Source organism: Sitophilus oryzae, unplaced genomic scaffold (genome assembly GCF_002938485.1).
Source record: "Sitophilus oryzae breed Bouriz unplaced genomic scaffold, Soryzae_2.0 scaffold_1869_pilon_pilon, whole genome shotgun sequence".
Taxonomy (NCBI): Eukaryota; Metazoa; Arthropoda; class Insecta; order Coleoptera; family Curculionidae; genus Sitophilus; species Sitophilus oryzae.
In genome coordinates, this window is record NW_022146578.1 from 178,456 (window position 1) to 204,364 (window position 25,909).

Sequence of the window (25,909 nt, forward strand, 5' to 3'; positions counted from 1 at the left end):
TCTATCAAATAGAATAAAAAAATACTAGAATAAATAATAAGACCCATTGCAAACCTCAAATTAAATATGTATTCTAAATTCCCGAAAGATACACTGGAGACTTTCCTTATAACATTTTCGAAAATATTCGTAAGATGCAGAGCCTACAATATATGGGATTATCTCGACAAGATACGCCTCAAAATTGTCATAACGATCGAAACACGCGACAACACCGTGCCAACGGCTCATCTTACACAAAACGTTTCCATCTCCACGCTTCGAAAAAGGAATTTATTCAAATGTATATCTAGCGTTCCGAAGACTCTTGTAAAAGTGAGGACTTTTAGCGAATCGTTCAAGCGAAAAGGACTTTCGGAAACATTTTAGTTGTAGAAAGCCGGGATCGAGCGGATTGAAATGGGTCGGTGTCCGTAAATTCTCAGCGATAAGACTTGCGTTAATAAGTTATAATCCGATACGGTATACTCAGTAAATTTGAAAATATTTCAAAGAAATATCAAGAAAACTTTTCAAAATATTTTTACCAAACTTTTAGTTTATATTATTGGCATGGCAAAGGACATTTTCTTATACATTTGACATGAATATCTAGTTAAAAAAATATCCCCCTTTAGAACTTCATCTGTCATATTAAGAAAATGAAAGTAAATAAAGCGTTTCGTGTTTGTTCAAAATACTAAAAATTTCAATTATTGCGTGTATATATTTTTTAAATTTATATTTTTTTAATTGCAAAGTAATATATTACAGTTAATGGAATATATTACATATACATAAAATAGGTATGACAATTACAAGCTTGTTTTCTAACATTTTTTAAATAAAACGAATTACAAAATTTCAATATATGTATTAAAATAGAAAATGGATAAACGGTTATTTACATTGCAATAAAACTGCCACTTTTAGTTTTGCAATCCAAACGCAATGTCTCTTCTTCACTAATAAAAATATCCGACAACATTAAAATCACTAAAACTTCCGCGGCTGACAACGAAAACTGAAAAATATAACAGCACTTTTTTTTTAAACCTGCATATCAAAATTACAACATGAAAAACCAACAATATGAAACAAAAATTTGCTACATCGTCAACATTTACAGCCCGTTACGATTTAGAACGTTTTTTGTATATACCTTTCTTCGGCTCATTTTTGATAGAATTATAAACTCTAGTTAGGATTAGACCTTTAGAGGTGGCCATCGGCCTGTTTCACAGCGACCTTTTCAGATCTACTATGGTTTTCTTCTGATTCTTAGGATACCATTCTCCAGTCCTATCCTTTTCCAAAAGTCTAGCAACTTACTGAACCCTCCAGTACTTTTGTATATTAAAATTATGCATTATATCAAAAATTGTATTAATTTTTTTCCTTTAAACTAAAATGCATGTTGTAAATTATCCGAAAGTATAAAATTTTAGACTATTTGCTAAACTTACTAGACAAGAATTTAGAAGTTCGACGTGTATAAATGTGTATTTTATAAGATACAAAGGTTCATTGAAAATTAATATAATACATAATATCATAATAAAATAAGGTATGAGACACAGTTTCTTATAAAATACATAGTGAAACTGAAAATGATAATTAAACATTCATGGTTAGCAAATAATTAGCTTCAATCAACCTGAAAATGTATAACAATCAATAAAATCATAAATAGCTGTTATTTTTTACTTATAAGTGTGGATATTACCATCCTTTCTAAATGGCGTTCCTACTAAACAAAAAGTATACTTGAGAGAACAATGTTACGAATAGATAAAATAAATAATTAAGTAAACATTGTTTAGTATATTTAATCACCAAAACGGTTCTTATTAAAATAAAATATTACTGAAATAGATACATATAGTGGTTTTAGAATCAATAATTGTTATATTTAAGTTGTTATAAGTTCTTATAAGCTGGTATAAGTAACATATATTTATTTTACAGCAACGAGACAGCTTTATTATGCTCAGTACCTGTAGTATTATTCCTCATAATGCTTCCAGTCATTGTTTACTTGGATACTGTCAACACAAGGGTGAGATTTTGAATTATAATACTTTAATATTATAGTAATAATTATGACAATTAGTAATACTTGTCTATTTTCAGTTGATGTAGTTTTCTTAATACGAACTTTTAATAAATAAACGATTATTTACTATTACACTAATCGTTTTTTATTAAGATAGGTTATTGATTATTATTATTTTGATTTTTAAATTACATATGAAAATAATTAAATAATTAATAACTATTTATTAGCATTTCCAGAAGAAAATGTTTACCATATCGAGGCTCATCCACAAGAACCGCAACATAGCACAGATATTTTGTTTTTTGATGTCCATATGCATTTATACTCTGGTGATGTTACAATCGGTAAGTAGTCAGTTCATATATTTTTAGCTACGTATTTTTGAATCAAAATAAGTTAATTGCACATAATTTGCCTTTATACAAAAGTGCTTTGTTGAAGGCTAATTAATTTAAACAATTAAATCTATGAACCTTATTGTCAAATATAATTTGTGATACTAACATAAAATTCCATATTATTGCCAGTTAGATTTTTAAAGCATAATAGTTTTAATGCGCCTCCATAGCTTGATGTGACGAAAAACATTTTTTTTGGAAATCAGCTTCGGAAAAATAATTTTTTCTCTCAATAAGTATGCGCGTTGGGTTTTTTAAAAAAGACAAAAAATAAAGTTATTACTAGAAGGACCGTTTTACCAAAAAAAATCGGTTGTCTGTTGACTTGGGAAATATTTATACTAAACTTTATGTAGGGGTGGGGGTAGTTTTCACCCTCTCCGTACCTTTTCTTGATTTTTGTGAAAGTCAAATGTTAAAGCACTCAGCAAAACATAGACACCCAAAATTTCAGTCAAATCGGAATAACGGTTCTTAAAATGTGTATTTTTTAAAGTTTGATGCCCTCTAACGGACAAACGAAGCACTTTTGTATAGAGGAAAATTGTGCCCAAGAAACTTATTTTGATTCCAAAAATACATAATAGTTCTATGTCCACGGAAAATTGGAACACCCTGTATAGATAATAATGATGAATTCAGTCGATACATTCTAATTTTGAAACTACATTATCATTATTGAATGTTACAGAATATTCAGATTGGAAGAAAAGAAAAGTAAAGGTTTTAAAGTGTTCGGTATGAGCTTTTAGTAAAATTAGATAAAAGAACAAAGAAAATAGTGGGAGTTAAGACAAGCGTACTGAATTAAGTTCACCACTTTAGTTTAGATGGAAGTGAAATTCGGAACGAAAGTATGAGAAAGATGTATAAAATTAAATTTTTAATTTATGTAACGTATTTTTGTAACGTTTTATACTAGGGACTTAAAAATGTATAAATTATATTCTCACATAAAATAGGTATAATTTAATTAAATAATTTACTTATGTAAAACTTTTTAACCTTTACTCTTCATATCCACAGCAAGTTATCCATTCAACAATGTGTAGCAAATTTTGAATTACGTGTTACATTAATAAAGGTTTAATTTGATAAAATCAATCAGTGATTTTAATTGAAATAGTTTTGAGCTTTAAAATTAATCTAATTACGGATTGTTAATACCAGTCAGATATTAACAAATTATAACAAATATTCATTTCAGCTACAATAATTTTATTGATAATTGTTATTAAGAAGTTTATAGTAGATTTAAATACATGTTTATAGGCTTCGTGCATTCTCCGCCGGTGTTGCCACCGCCCGAGAATATCGTAAATAACGAACACATACTAATACATGGGTTTAAATGGCGAGTAAACGAAAAAAAAAGTATATCGGGTGTTGCATCGTCGAGCGGGACATAGGAAATCCCATGTAAATTTTAATGGGGTCAATTATTGACTTCCCTAATTATTTTAGAGAATAATTCTATTTAAGTTTATTGAAGAGCACTAAAACCCACATTCAAAAGAATAACTATAGATATTTTTGATTAGCCCGTTTACGAGTTACCGCCGATTTCTTTTTAAATATTTCTCCTTTCTTATGGCCCTGTATTTACTTATGAGCACCAGTCAAGGTAAAAGATAACTGTCAAATGAAGTTGTCATTTCAGAAATTTATCTATTTAGTGCTTTATCATGTGCTTTATTATTATTATTAAAAACTCATACCTACATCGAAAATATTAGCCATGAATTACACTACCGAAGAAAAAGTATTGATCATTAAATGGTATTATCAAGAAAATAGTTATCAAAAGGTGTCGGACATGTTTGCTGCTCTGTATCCGAATAGACCGATACCTGGAAAATCTACAATGGCAAGGAATATCCAGAGATTTGAGATCAAAGGTACCCTAATAAATAACTGCAGATGTGAACAAAGAGAAGATGCAAGAAATGATACCGACTTGGAAGTTGTATTGTGCGTGGAAGAGAACGATGGAAAGATCAGCACAAGGAAACTTGAGGATGAAATAGGAATAGATCACACTACAGCGTTTCGAATTTTGAAACGATATAAATACTATTCATTCAAATATGAAAAGCACCAAGAGCTACGAGATGGGGACGAAATACAGCGGCAGGCGTTTTGTTTTGATATGATGGAAAGAGCAAACATGGATAGGGAATTTTTAAAAAACATATGTTTCACTGACGAATGCACTTTTACCTTAAATAATGAACCCAATGTTCAAAATTATCGATATTGGAACAAAGAAAACCAACACAGGTTTGTCGAAACAAGGACGCAATATCCACAGAAAGTAAATGTTTGGGCAGGGATATTCGGACACAATATTATCGGGCCATTATTCCTTACGCGAAATTTAAATGCAGAATATTATTTGGAACTACTCGAAAATCATATATTTTACCTGCTTTACATGATGCCGCTAGGGAAAATCAGGAAGTTTGGTACCAAATGGATGGCTGCCCGGCACATAGTACCCTGGCTGTTCAAAAAAGTATACCATTAATATTGCAAATTATATTTCATTCTCTCATAGTAGGTATATGTCTATTTAATTTTTTAATTATGCCACGAGCATTTTGTTTACTCATTTATTTCGTCGAACTGCTTGAATCCGTTTTTTGCTATTGACTATTGATCAAATCGGTGTAAGAAATTATGAAATATAAAATGTTGTTTCGGGAGGGTTGAATATCCGGGAAAGTTGAGTTATTGAATGTTATTGCACCTAACAACGCCTTAATTACGCTTTCCTTTACGCGTTAACATATTTTTGGTCAATTTTATTAACATTTGAAATTGTCACAACACAATAAGACGTCTAGTTCGAATTCTTTTTCACTCATATTTTACTACCCGAAACAGCGTTACATCACACAAACCACATACCTGAGTGTTTTATAGTCTCAATAACTGTACTAGCAAAAAACTAAAATACTTAAATATTACCACAAAACTTCGATTTCAATATTATTTTAATGCGATCGACATGACGGCGGCAGTGGCGTGAACTATTAATTGATAATTTCTGATTTCTGCAGTGGAGTGCGCTGCGACTGCTAAAAAATTATCTAAAAATTGACAAAATAATATATATACAGTATAGTTTTTTTAATACATACTAACTTTAATATGCTCTGTTCAGTCTAATATAATTAAGCTATTCTGGAAACCATAATCCAGCATACGGTATACTAAAGTCAGAAGCTTTTAGCAAGTCCCGATGATGTTCCGCAAAGCCTTCGCCACCACCACACAGCTTTAGCCCACGTATCGTCATAGCTCTTAGTAGCGGTTAGGCAACAGTTCATTCTGTCTGTGTGTATGAACATGCACCGGTGTAAATCTTGTTATTGCTGCGTCGATTTTCGGTAGACCATGTAAAGCTTACGGCCGCGATAAGCATTTGAGCATAACGATGCTCCGGAGAGAGATATTAAACGAGAAAACGTTGTACGTAGTTAACAAAATACAAATCTATATACTTGTTGAAACTGGTTAAATTGGGTTATTAAATGCCAGAGTATGTGTTAGTTTAATTTTGGTTGGGCAATATTTACGTTAAAAAATGTCTAAAGTTCAATATCTTGTTCAAACTCTTTTTACTATACATAACTATAGTTCATACCAAATACACTTTTAGTCGCGTGATTAAGCTTGAACGGCACAGCGTTGCTCACTTTTACAATCAAAATATTTTAGGAAACGAAAATAAATTAATTATAAATATATAAACAGTTATTATTTACATCAACAAAACTCACTTTAAGCACTTAAGGAACATAAAGGGCAATTACTACCGCTTTCCCGTTCAAAATATTCTAATAAAGTTGCGATGAGTTTTTTACGGCTATTAAGCTATCTTGTACACTTTGCACTAAAAGAGGTTCTTTAAAAAAACAATGTTCGACTGCTAGTAAACATTTTTATGCTTAAGCTATCACCACGCTATTTCTTTAAACCAAAAACTCGTAATATAAAACTAATGTGTCAAAACGAATGGCAATGTCGAAAGGAAAGGAAGGAAAAAGGAAATAAATAAATAAATGTAGCAACTTGACGTTTGCTATTTTTACAGCAAAGCTACCACCTGAATTCCCAGCGGGAAATATAATCCAGTTAATTCCAGTTAGTCAGCCCGGCGTCGAATATATCCATAGTTGGTAACAATAAATTTAAAAATCGCGCCCTGGATTACGTAACTGAAAGTTTAATTTGTGTGTCAAATATAGATAAAACCAACTATTTTTATTCCTATATATATTCTTCCAATAAAAAAAAACAATTAAGGTTTCAAGATTCTGTTTCTGTCGCCGTTGTCTGAAACAGAAAACAAAAAATAAATGTTTCTATTTCTGACTGGCAAAGCTAGGTGAAGCTGAGTTAAACATAAAATTCTTCGAAAAATCCACTACAGATATGGCAATTATTCATTCATTGATTTATTTCTTGCTAAAATACAATATTAGGGAAACCAGTTATTTTTTTCTAAATTTGGATATGTAAATAGTTCTTCCTTCCTTGTTTCCTAGAATGGGGCGAGATATATCCTTTCAAAGGTCAAATGTATTTTGTTTGACAAATTTTCTCGCATCAATTTTTCGCTATGTAAAATATCGAAACGATAACTATTTATGTCTTTGTTATGATTTATTATATACATTTTTAGTGAACTGATTTATTTAAAATAATAATAAAAAGATGGAACTGGTATATATCAAAAAGGTGACGTACGTTTTATTTTAAACTGAACCTCTCTTGAAATATTCATATTGTAAATGAATTTGACACTTACGCATAATTTATGAGATTATGATAGCTTTTATTCAAAGTAAAAAATTATAATCTTAAAAAATCTATATTTTTACGTAAATTGAAAATATAACAATAATTGGATGTATCTATTTAAAGCTTAAAACAAAACGATGAGAGATCGGAAAAGTATGTAATAAATAACTATGAATATAATAAAGATTGTTTGGCAGTCTAAGACGCTCTTAGGATTGGATTCCTTAAGCTTAATATGTAGCAGATATCAAATAAAAACTTTTATCACAGTACCTCATAGAAAAAAAAACAAGTGCAAATAGACAACGTACCTACAACCATTATTTACTATAGCATTTTATATAAAATAATAATAAATAAGTATGTTTTATTTCCCTTACAGCTGTCTTTACCAGAAGAAATCCAATGTTTGAATATCACTTCCATCGAGACCAATTGTACAAGTTTATACACTCCAGCGATTATTGACAATGAAATTAAAGACTGCAAACCTTACTACTTAGTTGACGTAAGTAAAATTGTTTTTTTTATAATATCATGTTGTTCTTCATGCTACTCAATAGGTCCCTACCAACTATACGTTATTTATAGCTTTAGAAATATGTATTTAACTTTCAATACACATTAAAATGCAAAATATTTTCTAAAAATAATATCTAGATCGATAATATGTATAGTAAGTATGAAATTTGATTTTATCAAAATAAAACATACAATAAAACAATTCTTGTATTGAGAAATGGTAAAATACATTGAAATATCAGTTTTATTTTGTAAATTAATATTAGTACCGTACCGTACTAGTATTTCACCCGAAATAGTATACAAGGTGAGCCTTAAATAAGTGCAAATATTTTCAGGGCTGGTAGATCTCGATAGAAAAAATATATTTTCTCTTTACCGTTTTTCAAATAAATCCAAAATAATGAAGTTATTTTACTTCGAATATTTCCAAATAAAAACATTTTTTGTTTAAATTTTGATAACCACTGGATCTTTTCTGGGGTTTCTTTCTTTTAAATTTAATCTACTACCTATATTGTCATATTATCATGAAATTATGTTTTTAACTAAAAAATAAAAAAATCCAAATTTTTGAAAATTTGGATTTTTTATTCGCGAAAAATCTCATAATCGTGTTTTCTGGGGTGGAAATATACTATCCCTAAAAACATTTGCACTTATTTAAGACTCGCCCTGTATAGATTAGATATAGAAATATAGTAAATGAAATTTTATTTATTTAAAAACGTATAATAAAATAATTAATTATTCTATGAATAAATTGAATTAATATATTATACGTTTCTTTTGTAGATTAATATTTGTACCTATAACTTCAAAAGATGGTATTATCACAAAGTTAAAGTATGAATTAAACTCGCTATTACTAAGACCCGAGTGTCCATTTTGGTCATTTGTAAAGTTTGTTTTAATCAGAGTTTGACATTAAACTGTAGTTAAAATTGGAAATCCGCTTAAACCACTTTTTAGTCTGCTGCTCTTCGTAACTAATTAATCGCCTAGATCGGAGGATTTAAGTCTAGTTTACAATTGTATAATCTAATCTCTTTAGAGCTACGTTACGTTAAAATCTAATAACAGAATTTTTTTAAAGTTGATTTATCATCAGTGAAATAGATATACTTATTCAAGATTCCATCAAACTCTATTTTTAATTAATATTGTTTTATATCAAAACATACAGGGTGTCATTGAAATGGTGTAAAAATCGGGGGGTGATAGTACTCCTAAAAATAGTAAAAAAAAAAGTTCCTATAAGTATAGGGCGGAAAATGCATATTAAGGGAGTTAAGGGCACTGAAAGGGTGAATTTAAAAAACGGTTGTTTTGAAATTGTAGGCTTAAAAAACGAGATAAAATTTCGAAAAAAAATTCTCTGTCATAAATTTTGACCCTAAATCAAATGGTGACCCTAAATCAAACCAAACTGAAAAATTATTTGATTTAGGGTCAAAATTTATGGCAGAGGATTTTTTTTCGAAATTTTATCTCGTTTTTTAAGCCTACAATTTCAAAACAACCGTTTTTTGAATTCACCCTTTCAGTGCCCCTAACTCCCTTAATATACATTTTCCGCCCTATACTTATAGGAACTTTTTTATTATTTTTAGGAGTACTATCACACCCTCATTTTTTTACACCATTTCAATAACACCCTGTATATTCTAATTCTGGATATTTATACAGAAGACTTATTTAATTTATTTACAAATACGGACCTCTATACAGGGTGCTACAAATTCGGGGAACGAGCTTGGTATCTTGGAAACCATAATAGATACGAACATGTTTAAATTGGTGCAAATTTGCGTCTTGGTATGCTCACCAAAATGCCATAAAAAAGTTTCAAAAATTTCAAAGATTGCTTATCTTTCTGTCGTACAACCAAACCAAGACTACCTGCTAGTATTTTTAGTTGGTAGTAGCTGATAATTTGGGTGATAATTAAGCCAACTTATTTTTTTTAAGTACGAACCTGCATTTTTTATTATAGGTTTTGAAAGAATTCGTTCTCCTGAGTACAAAGATATGACACACTTATTTTTTTTTTGTTTCGGGCACATAAACACAATTTATTTAAACAAACAAATATTTAATCTTTTCATCGTAAATAATAATATTGATGAGCTCTAAAATTTAACAATAACGTATGGAAAAATATTGAAAACGAAAAATCAAATACAGTAAAATAATATAAAAAACACAAAATTTAAGTGAGGATGCAGTCAATAATCTCCACGTAGGCAAATAAAACTACTTTTTCAAATTGTCAAGCTTTCGAGAATTTTAATCTCATCAGGACTGTTTGATTGAGTCAATTAACAAAAGCTTGAAACAACAATGTAGCAATTTATTTTTGAGTATTTTTTTAAAGAAGAACGTCGTGAGATGTATATGTATTTTAATATTTTATAAAAGAAATTTCCTTGTGAGTCCAATGTCCTATGATGTTAGTATTTAAGGCCTTATTGTGCAGAGGATGTTGTGTTGTTAATTGACTAACTAAAACTGTACTGATGATGGGAATAAAATTCTCGTAAGCTTGACAAATTCAAAAAGCAGTTTTATTAGCCTACGTAAAGATGGATTGGAAATGGTGGAGCAGTATAAAGAACAGCGAGATACCTGGACCGGTCTCCTAGGGATATTTTCCTTTAGGGGGCAATATCTGACGTCATTTGTAAAAGTGAAATCAATACACCTTAACATTTACAACAAAGAGTACACAATGTATCCGGAATTATAAGGTCTGTTAAAAGGGATATACATAAAATTGAATGAAAAATAAATGTGTGCATTAGGGAGGGCGGTAATCCTTTCCCGCATGTAGAACATTAGAAACTAGTTTGTAAATGTTGATTTATTTATAATAATTACGATTAATAGTATGCATATTATTAGAGTATGCGTAAATTATTAATAGTATGCGTATATTGAGGTTTCAAATTCATAATAGAAAAAAATTAAAAATAATATCTTTAAAATGCTGGACATTATTTGCATCTTTCAATAGGCTCGATTTTCCTTATTTTATATTGGCTTTTCTGATAACAGGATACAAGAGGAAACAATAAAAATAAATTAAGTGTGCAATTTAACCCCAATTTAACCATGTTCGTATCTGTTACGATTTCCGAGATACCAATGCTCGTACCCCAAATTTGTAGTACCCTGTATAAGCACTGTTGCAGAACCCTTAGTACATCTACAATTTTTTACAAAATTATTTTCTAACTAACATTTTAAAACAATCTTCAAAATATAAAATAATTATTATTTCTAGAGATTAAGTTTATTATTTTTGTATGTCTTGTCTTAAAACATAAACATCAACATCCTTAATTGATGTTTTAACAGCGGTTAAAAACGTTCTCCGTATTTACCAAAACAGAGAACTTTACTCCCTAACAGTCAACGAATTCACGAAAAGTCTTGTCACGTTTTGTAGCCTCATAATCATCAAAACAAAATGTCGACGATGCTTTTTGTTGGGATGAGTAAACGGCTGTCACATTAAGTCTACGACTTAGAAATATAAAAAATACACTTGTGGTTTGCTAAACGAAACAAATTATGATTTAAGTTGACAAACCATTATTTTTTGTTAATTTGTAAAAGAAATGCTTTTATAAAAAGACAGACATTACAAATAATTTGTTAAGTAAATTTATAAACCATAAATTCAAAAAAAATACTTTTTTAAATTAAAATAACATCCGGCGTCTCTAAACCCATTCTTAATGAATTTTGGATTGGTCTATTCTCAACATATATTAGTTACAAAGATATCACTATTATAAAGTACTTATAGTGAAAAAGTTGCAATAATATATTTTAAAATACACTGAGTAATGATAGGTAGAGTATTCTATCCATCACATTAATATAATAATTAAATAACTTTTAAACTTAAAATATACATAAAATGTAAGATAAATATTGAGAGACCATTATTTCTTTTCTTCCTTGTTCTAAATGAAATAGGTTTAACAAACAAGATAAAGAATTAAAACAAGACAAAGAATTAAAATAATTAGTTGATTAAATTTACAAATTTGATGTTTTCAAATTAAAAACAAAAATGTTATTGCCAAACTGGGACCGAACTTTTTTCGGTTCAAACAAATTTGAAAGCAGTGGAACATCTAAATTTATAATTCCCCAAACGTCTAAGGAAAACAAAAAAGCGCTGTTCTGGGCGTCACAAATTTTCGATTGAAAACTTTCTTGTTGGAAAATTTATTATTTTTAATCTCAAAATGGGAAAAAGCCTGATGTATATAATCTTTAACTTGGCATATAGAAACCATTGATTTTGATGAATCCAACAAACTTTTTATAAATATTAGACAGCACTAAATACCCAGGAGGCGGAAAATTTCACTTGGTAAACTGGTAATCAGGTCAATCATAAATGATAATATTGTTTTATATTGTGATATTTTATAAGTGTGATGTCAAAAATAAAAAAAGTAAAATTAAATTTACATAATTTAAGAATTAATCAACATTTGAAACACGCCTTTATTTAGCATTTGAAATATTATAAATCATTTCTTCTATCGAATTCTATGACATAGGTAGTAACTCTTAACCATAACTAAGTGACTAAAGTCACCGAAGACCATGACATAATTTAATTATTATAAAAAACTAATAATTAAAATTATTATGAATATTCTCCATTGGTATATATTACTGTAAAATATATATAAATTTATATTTACTAACTAAGTCTGATTATTCTAAAATGCTTTAAATAGTTTTACAAAAACTTAACATTAGACTTCCTAGACTAGGATTCTCTAATTTTCCCTTATTTGTAAAATAGACAATATAAGATAAAATAGTATTTATATTTAATAACATATGTTACTTAAGGTGGCTGCAGGATCACGGGACATCGTTACAGCCACCCCAGTACAACAAAGTGTATGTTTGCCTACTTGATTTCTATGCAGATAATATATTCTATAATGTTACGATATTTAAAATTTAATTATTATATTAGATATTTTACATATCTACAAAAGACTAAAAATTATATTTTTTCCAGAACATGCTACTTCTAGTACTGATATCGATGATAGCCTGCGCTGTGTATCAAATCATAATATCTCTTCTGAAGACAATCATTTTACTAGCAGACATGATTGGATTTTTATTCATCTACGTGATTTATTCCAAGGAAGCAGTCCACATTTACAGGACTGCCTGTTCACAGAAATTCAGGTAAAGTATTTTTTGGAATATACCGATCTGGTCATCGAAACTACGTGGTCTAGATTTTAACGTGCAAAACAGTGATGTAGATAGCTTAAGGGAAAATAAGAGATAAAAGTTAGGTTGATAAATTTCTTCTATCGCTATCAACATTTCAAACCGCACAAGTAGGCGTTTATGAAAAATGTTACTCTAGGGTTGGAACTTTATTTTTCACAATTAGTTACTCGTTTTCCTTCAGCTGTAACAGATCATATTTAGCTTAGATATATTATCTTAATTTCAGTAATATACATGGAAGTTTTTAAAATAATTTTTAAATTTTTCCTTTACACATTTTCTTATACGCGTAAAAACCGGCAACACTGTATGCCGCTTTTTATTTTGTTTCTCTGTCGGTCAACCGGGTATTTTATCTCTGTCGTTTGCACTGAAATACAGACCACGGAAATAAAGTGACCGGGGCTAGTATATTACTATATTTCTTTTTGGATTATACCATTCTTCGAACAATAGATATATATTTTTTGAGAATTGGTTCCTGGGGTTATGGTCCGCAATAAAAATTTGTTATTTTTTTTTCTTTCAAGGGAAACACATTATCAAAGTCAACGTTTCGATCTATATTCAATCTTTATCAAAACTTTTTATTATAACCTTGGACGTCACAAAAACAAACTTATAAATTTACATTTTACGACAGTATCACTGTGTTAAAAACACAAGTCGAGCAACCAAAGAAATATATTAGTAAGTCAGTCTATATGTTTGTTTGCTATTAAATAGATGTAGTAATACTGTGTTAAAATGTAAATTTATAACTTTGCTTTTGTGACGTCCAAGGTTATAATAAAAAGTTTTGATAAAGATCGAATATAGATCGAAATGTTGACTTTGATAATGTGTTTCAATTTTCAGAAAACATACTACAATATATACATATTGTTTAGAAAATCATACCCCCCATTCAAATGTTTTAGTATGCACTCGAATGCACAAAACTCACTTTTTATTTTTTATTTCTATGAAGGTTTGTGATAGAAATGATGCGCTTTAGGGTGAGCCAAAAAAACTAACCTATGGAATTTATGGGTTAAAATGAACCTTATAACCGAGAAAAAAATATCCTGAAAGGCAGGATTCTTAGCTCAATTTTAAAAGGTGTCGGTGAACATTCAAAATTTTCCATTTGAAAACACGTAAAAAAATCTTTTTCCATTAAAAGTACCATAATTTGGAAACGGTTTACGATAAAAAAATTTCCATCGCGGATTCTTGTAGAGCATAATTTTTTTAAAAAATCTATCTGAGAGTAATTTTTTTCATTTCAATAATTCGTATATTTGAAAAATTTGAAAAGTGAAAAAAAAATTAAAATATGCAGTTTTAGTGTTCATTGATTAAAAATTTTCTTATTTAGCAAAAAACTGAATTTAAATTAAATAGAATAATTTTGTTAAAACATATTGTTTATAATGTAGATTTGTCATAAAATAGTTCTTATATTCAATAATTAATTCTTTATTGCATTTGAAATAATTTATACACTCTTATTAATTATTCTGCATAATAGCGTCAATTGCAACCGAATATATTTTTTTTCACCAGTTTAAATTCTGAGAGAAAACATATAAACTAAATTAACTAGCCTTGTCTTCTAATACACCTAGAGAAAATAATTAACAAAATTGAAATTATTTTGAAAAATATTTAAGAGACTACAGCGCCAGCGGGTCAAACTTTAATGTGGCGTTAATTGGGTCACTGACCTTAATTACTATAATTACTATTTCGAAAATTAGCGAGCAGTGCACAATAATATATCCTAATACAATTAAATATCAGCATAATATAATGCGTTATGATTTACCGATCTTCTAACAGACCCACCAACAACTAATTAACAAACCCTAATATCTGTCTCTTTTTATAATAATGTATATTTTATTTATAATGCTTAAAGATCTTTATCGTTTTATTATTTCATTAGAATCTTAATAATTTGAAGATAGATTAAAAATATTTGAAATATTATAATTCTTCATGTATATCGAAATTCTTAATATTTTTAATATCTTTAATATTTTCTATAGAGCGTTTAGCATTTCCAGTCGAAATGGTATTGCGTTATATCTGAAATTTAATCAATAGCGATTCATAAAGGGCTAATCGCCTAACATCCCGGCTAATTACCCAAACCGAATTACCAACACCTCGCAACGAATATTTCGAAGGTATTACGTAACAGTTAGCAGGGGCGGAATGCAATTTCAACTCCACCAAACCAATTAATTCAAAACTAACCGATATCCCGAGGGCGCTCGGCGCGTTCTCCAAAAACTAAATTCGCTACACAAGTTCTCTTATCAATTGGTCATTATCGCTGAGGTTTTCGACTAGAAGCATTAGTAGCAAAATATAATTTAATTAAATTAATTGAACGAACTTTTCTTTCATGTGACTGCATTTTTGACTAGTACATCTAGAAATGGTACACAATTATTAAAACTATTAACTTTCTTTTTTTGTACAGTAATATACAGGATGAGTTTTAAATAAGGGCATATTTTTAGAGGTAGTATATTTCACCCCAGAAACACGATTATGAGATTTTTTTCCGTGAATAATTTTTTTTTTAAATTTTTAATTTTTAGAAAATGTTTTGGAATTTTCTTAGTTTTTAGTTAAAAAACATAATTTCTTGATCTTATGGCAACAATGGTAGTAAATTAATTTTACAAGAAATAAAACCCTAGAAAAGTTCCACTGGTTCACAAATTAAAGGAAAAAAAATATTTTTTAATTTTAAAGTAAAATAACTCGGTTATTTTGGACTTATTTGAAAAACGGTAAAGAGGAAATATGTTTCTTTTATCGAGATCTACCAGCCTTGAAAATATTTGCACTTATTTAAGACTCGCCCTGTGTAATATTTAGTTTTAGTATCTTCCTGAAAACGGAAAGTGATATAATTATCCGAGATCCGATTGAATACGGATACTTCAGGTGCGCTTAAATCTTGACATCTTTGATGATAAATTCTTGTTGGTAAAAAATTATTACTGAGTACGGTTTTTACTTTATTGTAAAATGGTATAACACTTTTAGTGAGCAACGGTTTATTGAAAGAGTTAAAATTAAATCTTGTCATATTTTCAAAAAAACACAATTTTTTCATTAGATGGCGATTTTAGGCATAGGAAAACAACAAATAAAATTTATATACTGGAGTTTATTTATTTTAATAATTATCAACTTATTTTGCAGCGATGGAGATACATTAACTCAACATTACATGAACGTCGTGATACTGGCTGGATTTGTCATAGCCCTAATTTTGCACGGACAACAAACAGAAGCGACGTACAGGCTGGATTTCGTGTGGAAACTGCAGGCCACAGGTAACAAGAAATTTAAGTTAAATCAGAATTCACACACAAAACCATAAATTCTGTCAAAAGTTAGTTCATAGCTGATTATTGTTACTGACTACTGGAAAATTTATCCATATTAAACTTCTAGTTATTTAACAGTTTGAAATGAAAGTTCTAAACTAAGTTGTCCATAACTGAAATGTTGAATTTAAAAATTAGAGTAATTAGAAATGACTAACAGATACTGACTAAGTTATGATCAATTGAAAATAAACTTCTTACAAAAAATAAATTCCTCATTTCTAAAAGCCTATGCATGTGCTAATTAAATTGAACTAAGAAAACAACTAAGCAAGGAACCAAATATTATTTTTATATTCATACATTTAATATGAAAAGGACGACTCCTTTCAAAAAAATCGTAAAATTTGTTTTATTAACTCTATATACCTACTGATATATTCTTAAATAAATTTCCATTATTCCGTATTAACACTTACAGTTATAGTATTTGCAAAATTAACATCTTCTATAAGAAAAACGAATTATTTCATTTAATTTCGCCACAAATAGTGCACTTTTACTTAATCAAAATTTAGGTAATTTCTTAATCACTCTGTAGAAAAATCTATTTAAGATTATTTAATATATCCATCAGGTGCATTAGGAAGGCTCTGAAATGTCTTGTTAGGCGCTGTAAGTCGTTTCAAAAAATAAGTTTTTTTTGATACGACTGAAAAGAACGAAATTAATTTTTATTTCCATATTTTACAGCACATTTTAATCATTTTATCATTAATCGTTCTTTTTTTCAACACCGTGAGATGAAAATTTTCAATATAAAAATTTATCAACTATTAAATAATTTTTGATCTTCTAATAATTAAATCATTAGCAAACGTATAAAAAGTTAACATTTTATTAATTCAAAATCATTTTCTACAACTTTTAAGCTAAAATAATTAATGTCAGTATCAAATTGCCTTCTGTTTTCCTAAAATTAACACTTACAGTTAATTTCCAACTAATGAATTGCTTAAGTAATTGCAGTTACGAGAGTTTGAAATATTCTATTATTTCGTTTCCAAAGATTTATTACAATTTCAGCAGCTACCAGAACTTTGAATATTAAAACGTTACCTCTACATATCGTTCATATAAAGTTTAGTATGTTAGAATAATAATAAGTTTAATAGCAAAGAAACATTAATATGAGAATTGAGAATTATTAACATTTCTGGTTTTAAATATCAAAGGTTGATCAAAATTTGTTAAATTTAAATATTTCTTTAGTTTATGCTTTAAGAACTTTAGCTAATAACTTAATGTATGATGATTGAATGTTGAATCATGAATTTCTTTATTTCTTTTCGGCAATAAAATAAGTTTAGCTTTCTTCCAAAGAATAGGAAACTTTAATTCATAAGCCATTTGGTTGTATACGGAGAGTATATACTTAGGGTTTAATTTTGTTATAATTATTAATACTTCAGCGGGCACTCTTCCAGGTCCAGGGAATTTGTTATTTTTAATCTTACCACATGCTTCTTTTAGTTCTTCTTGACTAAAACTAATAATCTTATTACTAATATCACAGCTAAATATCACACTATCGTGTTTTGGAAATAAATTACTGACTACCTTCTCCGTAAAACTCATAGTGAGTTTCGGATTTGTTTTGAATCCATGTAATTTCTTCATTACAATTTTGTATCCATTTCCAAATACATCACAGTCAAGGGTATCACAAATTGTTTACCAATAATCTTTTTTAGTTTTTTTAATGGAATCTCTAAGTTTTTTCTTTTGAACTTTATATTCGTCCGGGTAGTTGGGTAGAAATGTGCAAACTTCGGTGAGAGTGTCTCGTGAAGTTTCTTCTCATTTTGATGAGAAACGAGAATCTCATGAGAAAATTTCATCTATTTCCAGCTTTATGTTTCTGCCTAGGTTTAAAAGCTCACGCTCCAATAATTATGTAAATCGAAATTAGAATTTCGGATGTACATATTTGCTCAATAAACTGTGTTTAATAAAAGTCAACTCACGATGAAGTTAATATTACGTAACATCAATATGACACGATACATTATTAACTATATTCGCCAAGAACAAACAGTAAGCCTGTTATTCAGTCCCGTTACCGTAGAACAGAGTATTAAATAGTTTATATTCCACCATGGCTATATTTATACATCGCTGCGCTGTGCTATACCTTTGAATTAGGCAATACATGTTTCATAATAATATAATGGACTTTACATCACTGTGAAGAATGAAATAATCTGAAGAGATTATTGCCTCTTCAGATCACTTCATTTTAGATATTGTAATTTAAAATTATTTAGGAACATCGTCTTCATTTACTGTTACCATATAACGAAGACTTAACATAATCTAATTTATTTCGTAACACTTATTCTAAAAGCCAAAGGTAACTCTTTAAATGGTTCTTATGTTTTTCTTTTTGGCCACTCCTCATTCCAACTTTGGACATAGACCTCTCCTTGTTTACTACATTTTAATAATTGTTTAATATCTCGGCTAAAATTTAATATTTCTTGATGATACAAAGCTCATTTAAACGGTAGAATCAACAGATATCACATATTGGAACTTGATTTTTCATATTTTATGATAATAAAAAAAACCGGGCAAACATTCCTAGACCCAAAAATTTTCAGATTTTTACAAACTTATTCATATTTTCACTAATAATAACTTATTTTTAATTGTTTTATCATATGTTTTATACTTTATTTTTGAATTGATATATTTTAAAATTTGTTAAATGGTGCAGACTTAACTAATTATTTACATTGTACGTTTTGATTATCTTATACATATAGTCAATTTATGTCTCAGTTCTCAATATTTCATATACTAAAATTTGGAGCTGAAATCCAATAAATATATTTATCAATATTAAGTTTTCGCTAAATATTCATATAAGCTGGATAAATTATGCTTAATAAAAATCTACCAGCGATGCAGTTTATCAGTACATAATACAAACAACCATTAACATATTAACCGATCCCATTGGATTACCCGAGAACATCGTGATAAAATAATGTATATTCCTCTATGCTATAATCGCGCTTCATAACATCATAAGACACGAAACACCGCATATTAAACACGAAGTAAATTATAACCAAAGAAAATTTATCAGGCCTCATTTTTTAAATTTATTAACTGCAACAGAAATTTTTAAATATTGTATATACTTTTTTTAGTGCGTTCATTTTTGAAAAAATGATGAGTATTTCTACATAATTATATCCTACACTATATATCATCTCGCTTGAAAATGGTGACTATATTTACAAAGAAGCAAACTCCACTTATCCTTTTTGTCTATTGTTTAGAGTACATGTACCGTATGATCGAAAAAAAGGCGTCCAGTTGGGTTGGAAATGATGATCGTTGACATTTCCCATATAATTTTACATATAAAATTTACAGCGATATTCATCTCATAACTATCGCTGACGCCGTTTTTTCGATCATACGGTATATTCGTCCCCAAGTTTTGTCCGTCAAAAAGTCTGTCATTCGACATTATCCGTCCAAACGTTTATCAGTTAAATTCTGGTAGCTTCATTACTGAATTTTTGGTTTGATACTCATAATGAGTACTTATTAAATAGTCCATAGAAACCATTTAGTTATGCAGTTAATTCATTAATTAAATAACTAAACAACTAAATGCTTTAGACACTACTTTAGAAAGATTTAAATGCGTAGAACTCAGAGTTAAAGCTCTTTTCATATTTAATTTAATTGAAATATATTTAATGTAAGTCTTAATTAATTAATACTGTACGTTTTAACACTAATTTAATTATTATAATATACCATAAAATATAGTTTAGAGATAGTTGAAAATCACAACGATGTTTATCGTCATTATATTTTCGGTAAATGTTCATATGCACTCAATATGTTTTTCCTAGTATAAGTCAGTGGTACACCTATACAAAGACAACGTTAACATTAAACTATTATTCCGCCCCATCAGATTACCCGAGAATATCGTGTTAAACCGTTTATATTCCCCTATGTTATTATGCGTGGTTCATAATATGATAAGATATGATACACCGCATATTAAACATGACACAAATTATTATAGAAAAAATCTATAAAGCTTTTTATAGCATACTTTTTAAATCTACATAATTACAACAGGTTTTTTTTACACTCGAAAATTACATTAAATCTAGTAGGTATATTTGCTGAAGACTCGCCTCTCTAGATTACAAAATTTACGAATTTAATTGAAGCTTACTAATAAATTGTTTTTGTTAGTTAAAATATAAACATTATTTTGACTTGAATAGTTATAAACAGTTAATATATATGTAAGAGATTAATAATTAAACAGAAAAACAATTAAAATTTTCAATACTAGCTGGCCAACTAACTACTTTTCATACCGGGTCAGCATTCCTATCCTTGGGTGCCGATATTCGTCTGTACAAAGAGTACCGTCAATAAGTTATGTACTGAATAAAGAACAGCAAGTATTTTTCCCAAGCGCATGAAATCTAGCGTCGGATTAACTGGTTGTGTAATAAATACTTGGCACTCCTCCCACTCCGACTTTCTAGATCGCCATAGCGATTCACTCCTAGTCATGTGAACACCTACCCAAGACTTCGCTTGACGATAGGGTATATTTAACCATACATTATGTCACAAATCGTGCTCTGTGCTTCGAAACTCGCTCCAAACACTTTTGAAACTTGAAAAAATCTATCGACACTAGGCTCTAACTGCCAGCCTGTGTACAAAAATCATGCAACAAGTTAAATACAGATACCTAAAAATAAATGGAGACGACTAGCTGGAAGTGGATTACACTGTAGCTTCAATAAATTTTGCTTTAAAGAAAACTAGCGAGTCTTCTATATCTTCGCTTATTTTTTGAGTCAGTTTTTAGACAGACAACATCACGTATCGGGCTTTTCAGTCACAGAAAAGCTCATGAAAGAAAACGCCTTGCGTGACCATCTTCTGATGCGTGTCAAATACTCGTCAGCGAGTAATGGCGGTATGGTATGGTATGTATGGTATATTTTTTGAGTATCCCCGTTTAATCTACTGCGCTCATTCTCGCACATATATCAGCCTCGATTATTATGTTAAAGAAGATTTAAATGGACTTTAGAACCCTACTTGTTACATAACATAAGGGAGTACCAGTAGATATGCAAAATGACAAGTTACGGTAGTCAAATTTAATTCACATTGAAACATTTTAATGTCGCTTTATTAATAATTTATTACTTGTTATTTGCATCTATGAAAACGATGAAAATATCTTAATCATAATATGCTCCAAAATATAATTTGCAGTTAGCTTGAAAATCATAATTTTATTATGTTCATCATCATTATAATTCGTTAAATGTCCATATTGTCTCTATAAATTATGCTTAATAAAAGTCAACGGTGCACCTGTTATTACATAATGTAAACAAACATTAGCCTATTAACCGGTCCCATCTGATTACCCCGAGAACATCGTGTTAAAACAGTTTATACACCCGTGTGATATTATACGTGCTTCATAATATTATAAGACACGAAACACGTATATTAATTAAATTATTTGTAAAGAAACTATACTTAGCTAACTTTTAATTCAGAAAATTGAAATAGAGATTGTTGTAACTTTAAAGATTTGGTGAATAACATAAAATTTTATACTGCAATGTTTTATAATAATATTTACTACATTTATTGCAGCATCACAAATGAAAATTGATTGTCTCATACCGGATAGGTATTCCTGGTTTTAGATGCCGATTTTCGTGTGTGCGAGGGGACAGTCAGTACGCTTAGTGCAATAAGATGTACTGAATAAAGAACGAAGAGAAAGTATTTTTCCAAGCACATGAAATATAGCGTCGGATTAAGTAGTTGTGTAACAAATACATACTAATAATTAAATTAAAGTTAATACGTAAGTATTAATTAATTAATACTGTACGTTTTAACACTAATTTAATTCCCTCCAAAAAAATCCTTTATGGGTATTTCGCCACTGTACTGCAAGAAAATCTACAAAATAAAATAGTTATTTTTTTTTTCAACACTTCTGGCGTTAAACCTAAACGAACGCTGCTTGTCAGAAGTTATGTTTAGAGTTATACAAATTTGCCTAACAAAGAAAAAAATGCTAAAATAAATTTAATTCTAATATGCCCTAAAATACAGGGTGTCCCAGAAATAAGTGCAAGTATTTTAAGGAGTGGTAGATCTCGATAAAATAAACATATTTTCCCTTTATCGTCCAAAATAACGGAATTATTTTACTTTGAAAATTAAAAAAAATATATTTTTTGCTAAAATTTTGAGAACCATTAGCTTTTCTGGATTTTCTTTCTTGTAAATGTAATCTAATACCTACATATGTTGCCATATTATCAAGAAATTATGTTTTTTAACTAAAAACTAAAAAAAATTCAAAAAATGTTTTCAAAAATTTCGAATTTTCAATTTTTTTTTCGCGAAATGAACCTCATAGGCGTGTTTCTGGGGTTGAGCTATACTACCAGTTAAAATACTTGCACTTATTTCTGGGACACCCTGTATAGTTTAGAGATAGTTAAAAAATCATAACTATGTTTATAGTCTTTATATTTTCGTTAAATGTTAATATGCACTCAATATGTTTTGCCTAATAAAAGTCAGCAGTACACCTATACAAAGACAACATTAACATGAACTTATTATGGCATTCCATCAGATTACCCGAGAATATCGTGTTAAACTGTTTATATTCCCTTATGCTATAACACGTCCTTCATAATATGATTAGATATGGTGCACCGTATATTAAACCAAACCAAATCAAAGTATTCTAGAAAAAATGTATCTCAAGCGCCTTACTTATTAAATTTACATAATTACAACAGTAATTTTTCTTTTACACTATAAAAGTTCAGGTGTAATATGACTTGAATGTAATATGAAAATTCCTTTAAATTTAGTAGGTATATTTGCGGAAGATCTAGGTTACAAAGGAATTTAATTGAGAGGATTACTAATAAATCGTTTTTTGTAGGTTAAAATACCGTATGATCGAATAAAAATGGCGTCAGCGATGGCTATGTCAATCGCTGTCATTTTATATGCAAAATTATATGGGAAATGTCATCGATCGTCATTTCATAGCCATCGCTGACGCCGTTTTTATTCAATCATACGGTATAACTTTGACTTGAATAGTTATAAACAGTTAATATATGCAAGAAATTAATAACTAAACGATAATACAATTAAAATTTTTAATACTAGCTTTGGGTACCGATTTTAAATATATAATTACTAAGTAATTATGATCCGACTTTTTCAACGAAAATACTTGATTGCATAGTCGATATTTAGGATTAACATAAAATAAAATGCCATTCTATGCAGCACCATACAAAAGAATAATTCAACAGTAAAAGTGTAATTTTTCCACATACTTATATTTCCTTCTATATAATTCCTCTAATTTATTATACAATTACGTTACCAAATTCTTTTTGTATAATTTCATATTAGAAAGGGCGTGAAGTATGTGTTAAAGGAAATATAATCTAATAGGATTAAATTACATGCTGCTGTAACTAAACAAACATTAAACTCCTTTATTTGAAGATAATTATCAGACCGTACTCCCATATGTAACTCTTAACTTCCCTAATTTAGGATACAATTTCATTATCAAATTTACTTGTACAAAGTAACCCCTTTAAAAATGTTTGTTAATAAACTTGTATTTTTTAATTGACCACCCCTGCATTATATTAATTGGTATTAGGTTGAACAAAGAACCTTTTTACTAACAAATATTAAACGTGAATATAAACTTGCTAAATTATCATTTATTCCTTATTACATTCTATACAGTTAAAGTACCATACGATCGAAAAAATCCGCGCTAAAAGATGCTTGCGAATGACAATCGATGATAATGTTGGCGCGGTCAAGCCATAGATGTCATTTACTTAGTCCGTACTCTTATATTTTCTGTACTTCTGTATTTTTTAATGGCAATTACTGTCAGCTGGCATTAAGAAAGTTATAATATATCTTTATATAGAGTAAACATGATTTCTAAATAGTGTAGTTTGAAATTCGAGAAAAAATATTTTTTTGGAACTATATTTGTGTGTCTAAAAACGTTCTATCCTATTTTAAACTTTCTATGATTAATGTTATTTTGTGGCAAGTTTTATGTCAATTTTCAGTAAAAGAGGTCTAGAGATTGATCTCGCCAAAATTATCATGGATTTTCATTCCCCTACCCTCTTTGACGTCGTTTTTTATCATACGGTATCAACTCTATTATAAACAATGAGCAGACCTTTTATGGAGAGTTATACAGGGTGAAACAAAATTAATGTGTGTGTGCTCCTTGATTTTTATCAGCATTTAATACACCTGAATCAAAACCATGAAAAACAACTAAAAATTATATATCTGGGGGCGTGATTTCTGTGCCGAATGCAGAAATAATATATTGGGTGTCCCATTTACTAGCAGCAAATTAACTTGTCCCCAGACGTACTAATACGCATTAATAATTTTGTCTTGTCTTAGTTATGTAGTGTGCCTATACTTACTACAAATTGTAATGGATAAGTAAATACATATTTTGATTTTTATAAAATTTATTCTTAACTATTTGTAATACCACTAAAGTACTACTGCATAAAAGAACAGAAAGGGAATGGCAGGATGAGTGGGCAGGTAAACCTTCAAAGCTTCACGCAATAAAACTGGATCCGTCAACCCCATCCTTACGTCTTGCACTAGGACGAGCGGATGAATCCAGAGTGCATCATCTTCGTATTGGGCATACTGCGGTGACTCATGCATATCAGCTTAAAAGAGAAATGCCTCCAATGGGCATAGTCTGTGATGTCGAGTTAACAGTAACTCACATTATATGTGAATGTCATCAATATACGGTAGAAAGAAGTGGATTCAATATACGTGGTGAAATTCGTGAAAATTTATATTTTGAGCTTTATGAGAGATATTAATATATACAACCAACTGTGATACTCGCCTGTGATACTCTAATCCAACTGTGAAATACGTGTTTAACGTCACTGACATTAATTTTCTTCTTAGAGTCCGAAAACTGAATAATATATGTATAGGATGTCCAATTTAAAAGAAAAGCACAACTTTCATAAATATTTTTTGTTGAACCACCAAATAAAATGTAAATTCAAAAGCCCAAGATTTTATGTTATTTAGGTCGATTAGATACGATTTATATCTAATTTGAAGTTAAAAGAGTAACTCAATCCAACCAGTTGAATATAGATCCGGAACAGAATTTCCCAAGGATACCGCTTGAGGAAATTCGATAATTTCGATCCCTTATCGAATTAATTTGGCGCGAACGGATCCCTAGAAGTTCTAAAGATACTTATAGAGTTAAGAGCCAGTTATTCTTCGCTAAACTTCATTAATAGAGTTCACTGGATAATTTTACATAGGAAACTATGGGTCAGGAAAAGTTTTAC

At 29.2% G+C, this 25,909-nt stretch overlaps 1 protein-coding gene across 1 annotated transcript in view; it reads left to right on the forward strand.

Moving 5' to 3' along the window:
* Nucleotides 1–25,909, forward strand: part of LOC115883289 (adenylate cyclase type 6-like) — a 171,493-nt gene that overhangs the window by 128,797 nt on the left and 16,787 nt on the right. The window contains 5 exon segments of the mRNA XM_030901619.1: nucleotides 1,948–2,038; nucleotides 2,266–2,382; nucleotides 7,628–7,753; nucleotides 12,827–13,002; nucleotides 16,261–16,394. Coding sequence (XP_030757479.1) covers nucleotides 1,948–2,038; nucleotides 2,266–2,382; nucleotides 7,628–7,753; nucleotides 12,827–13,002; nucleotides 16,261–16,394 — 644 coding nt within the window.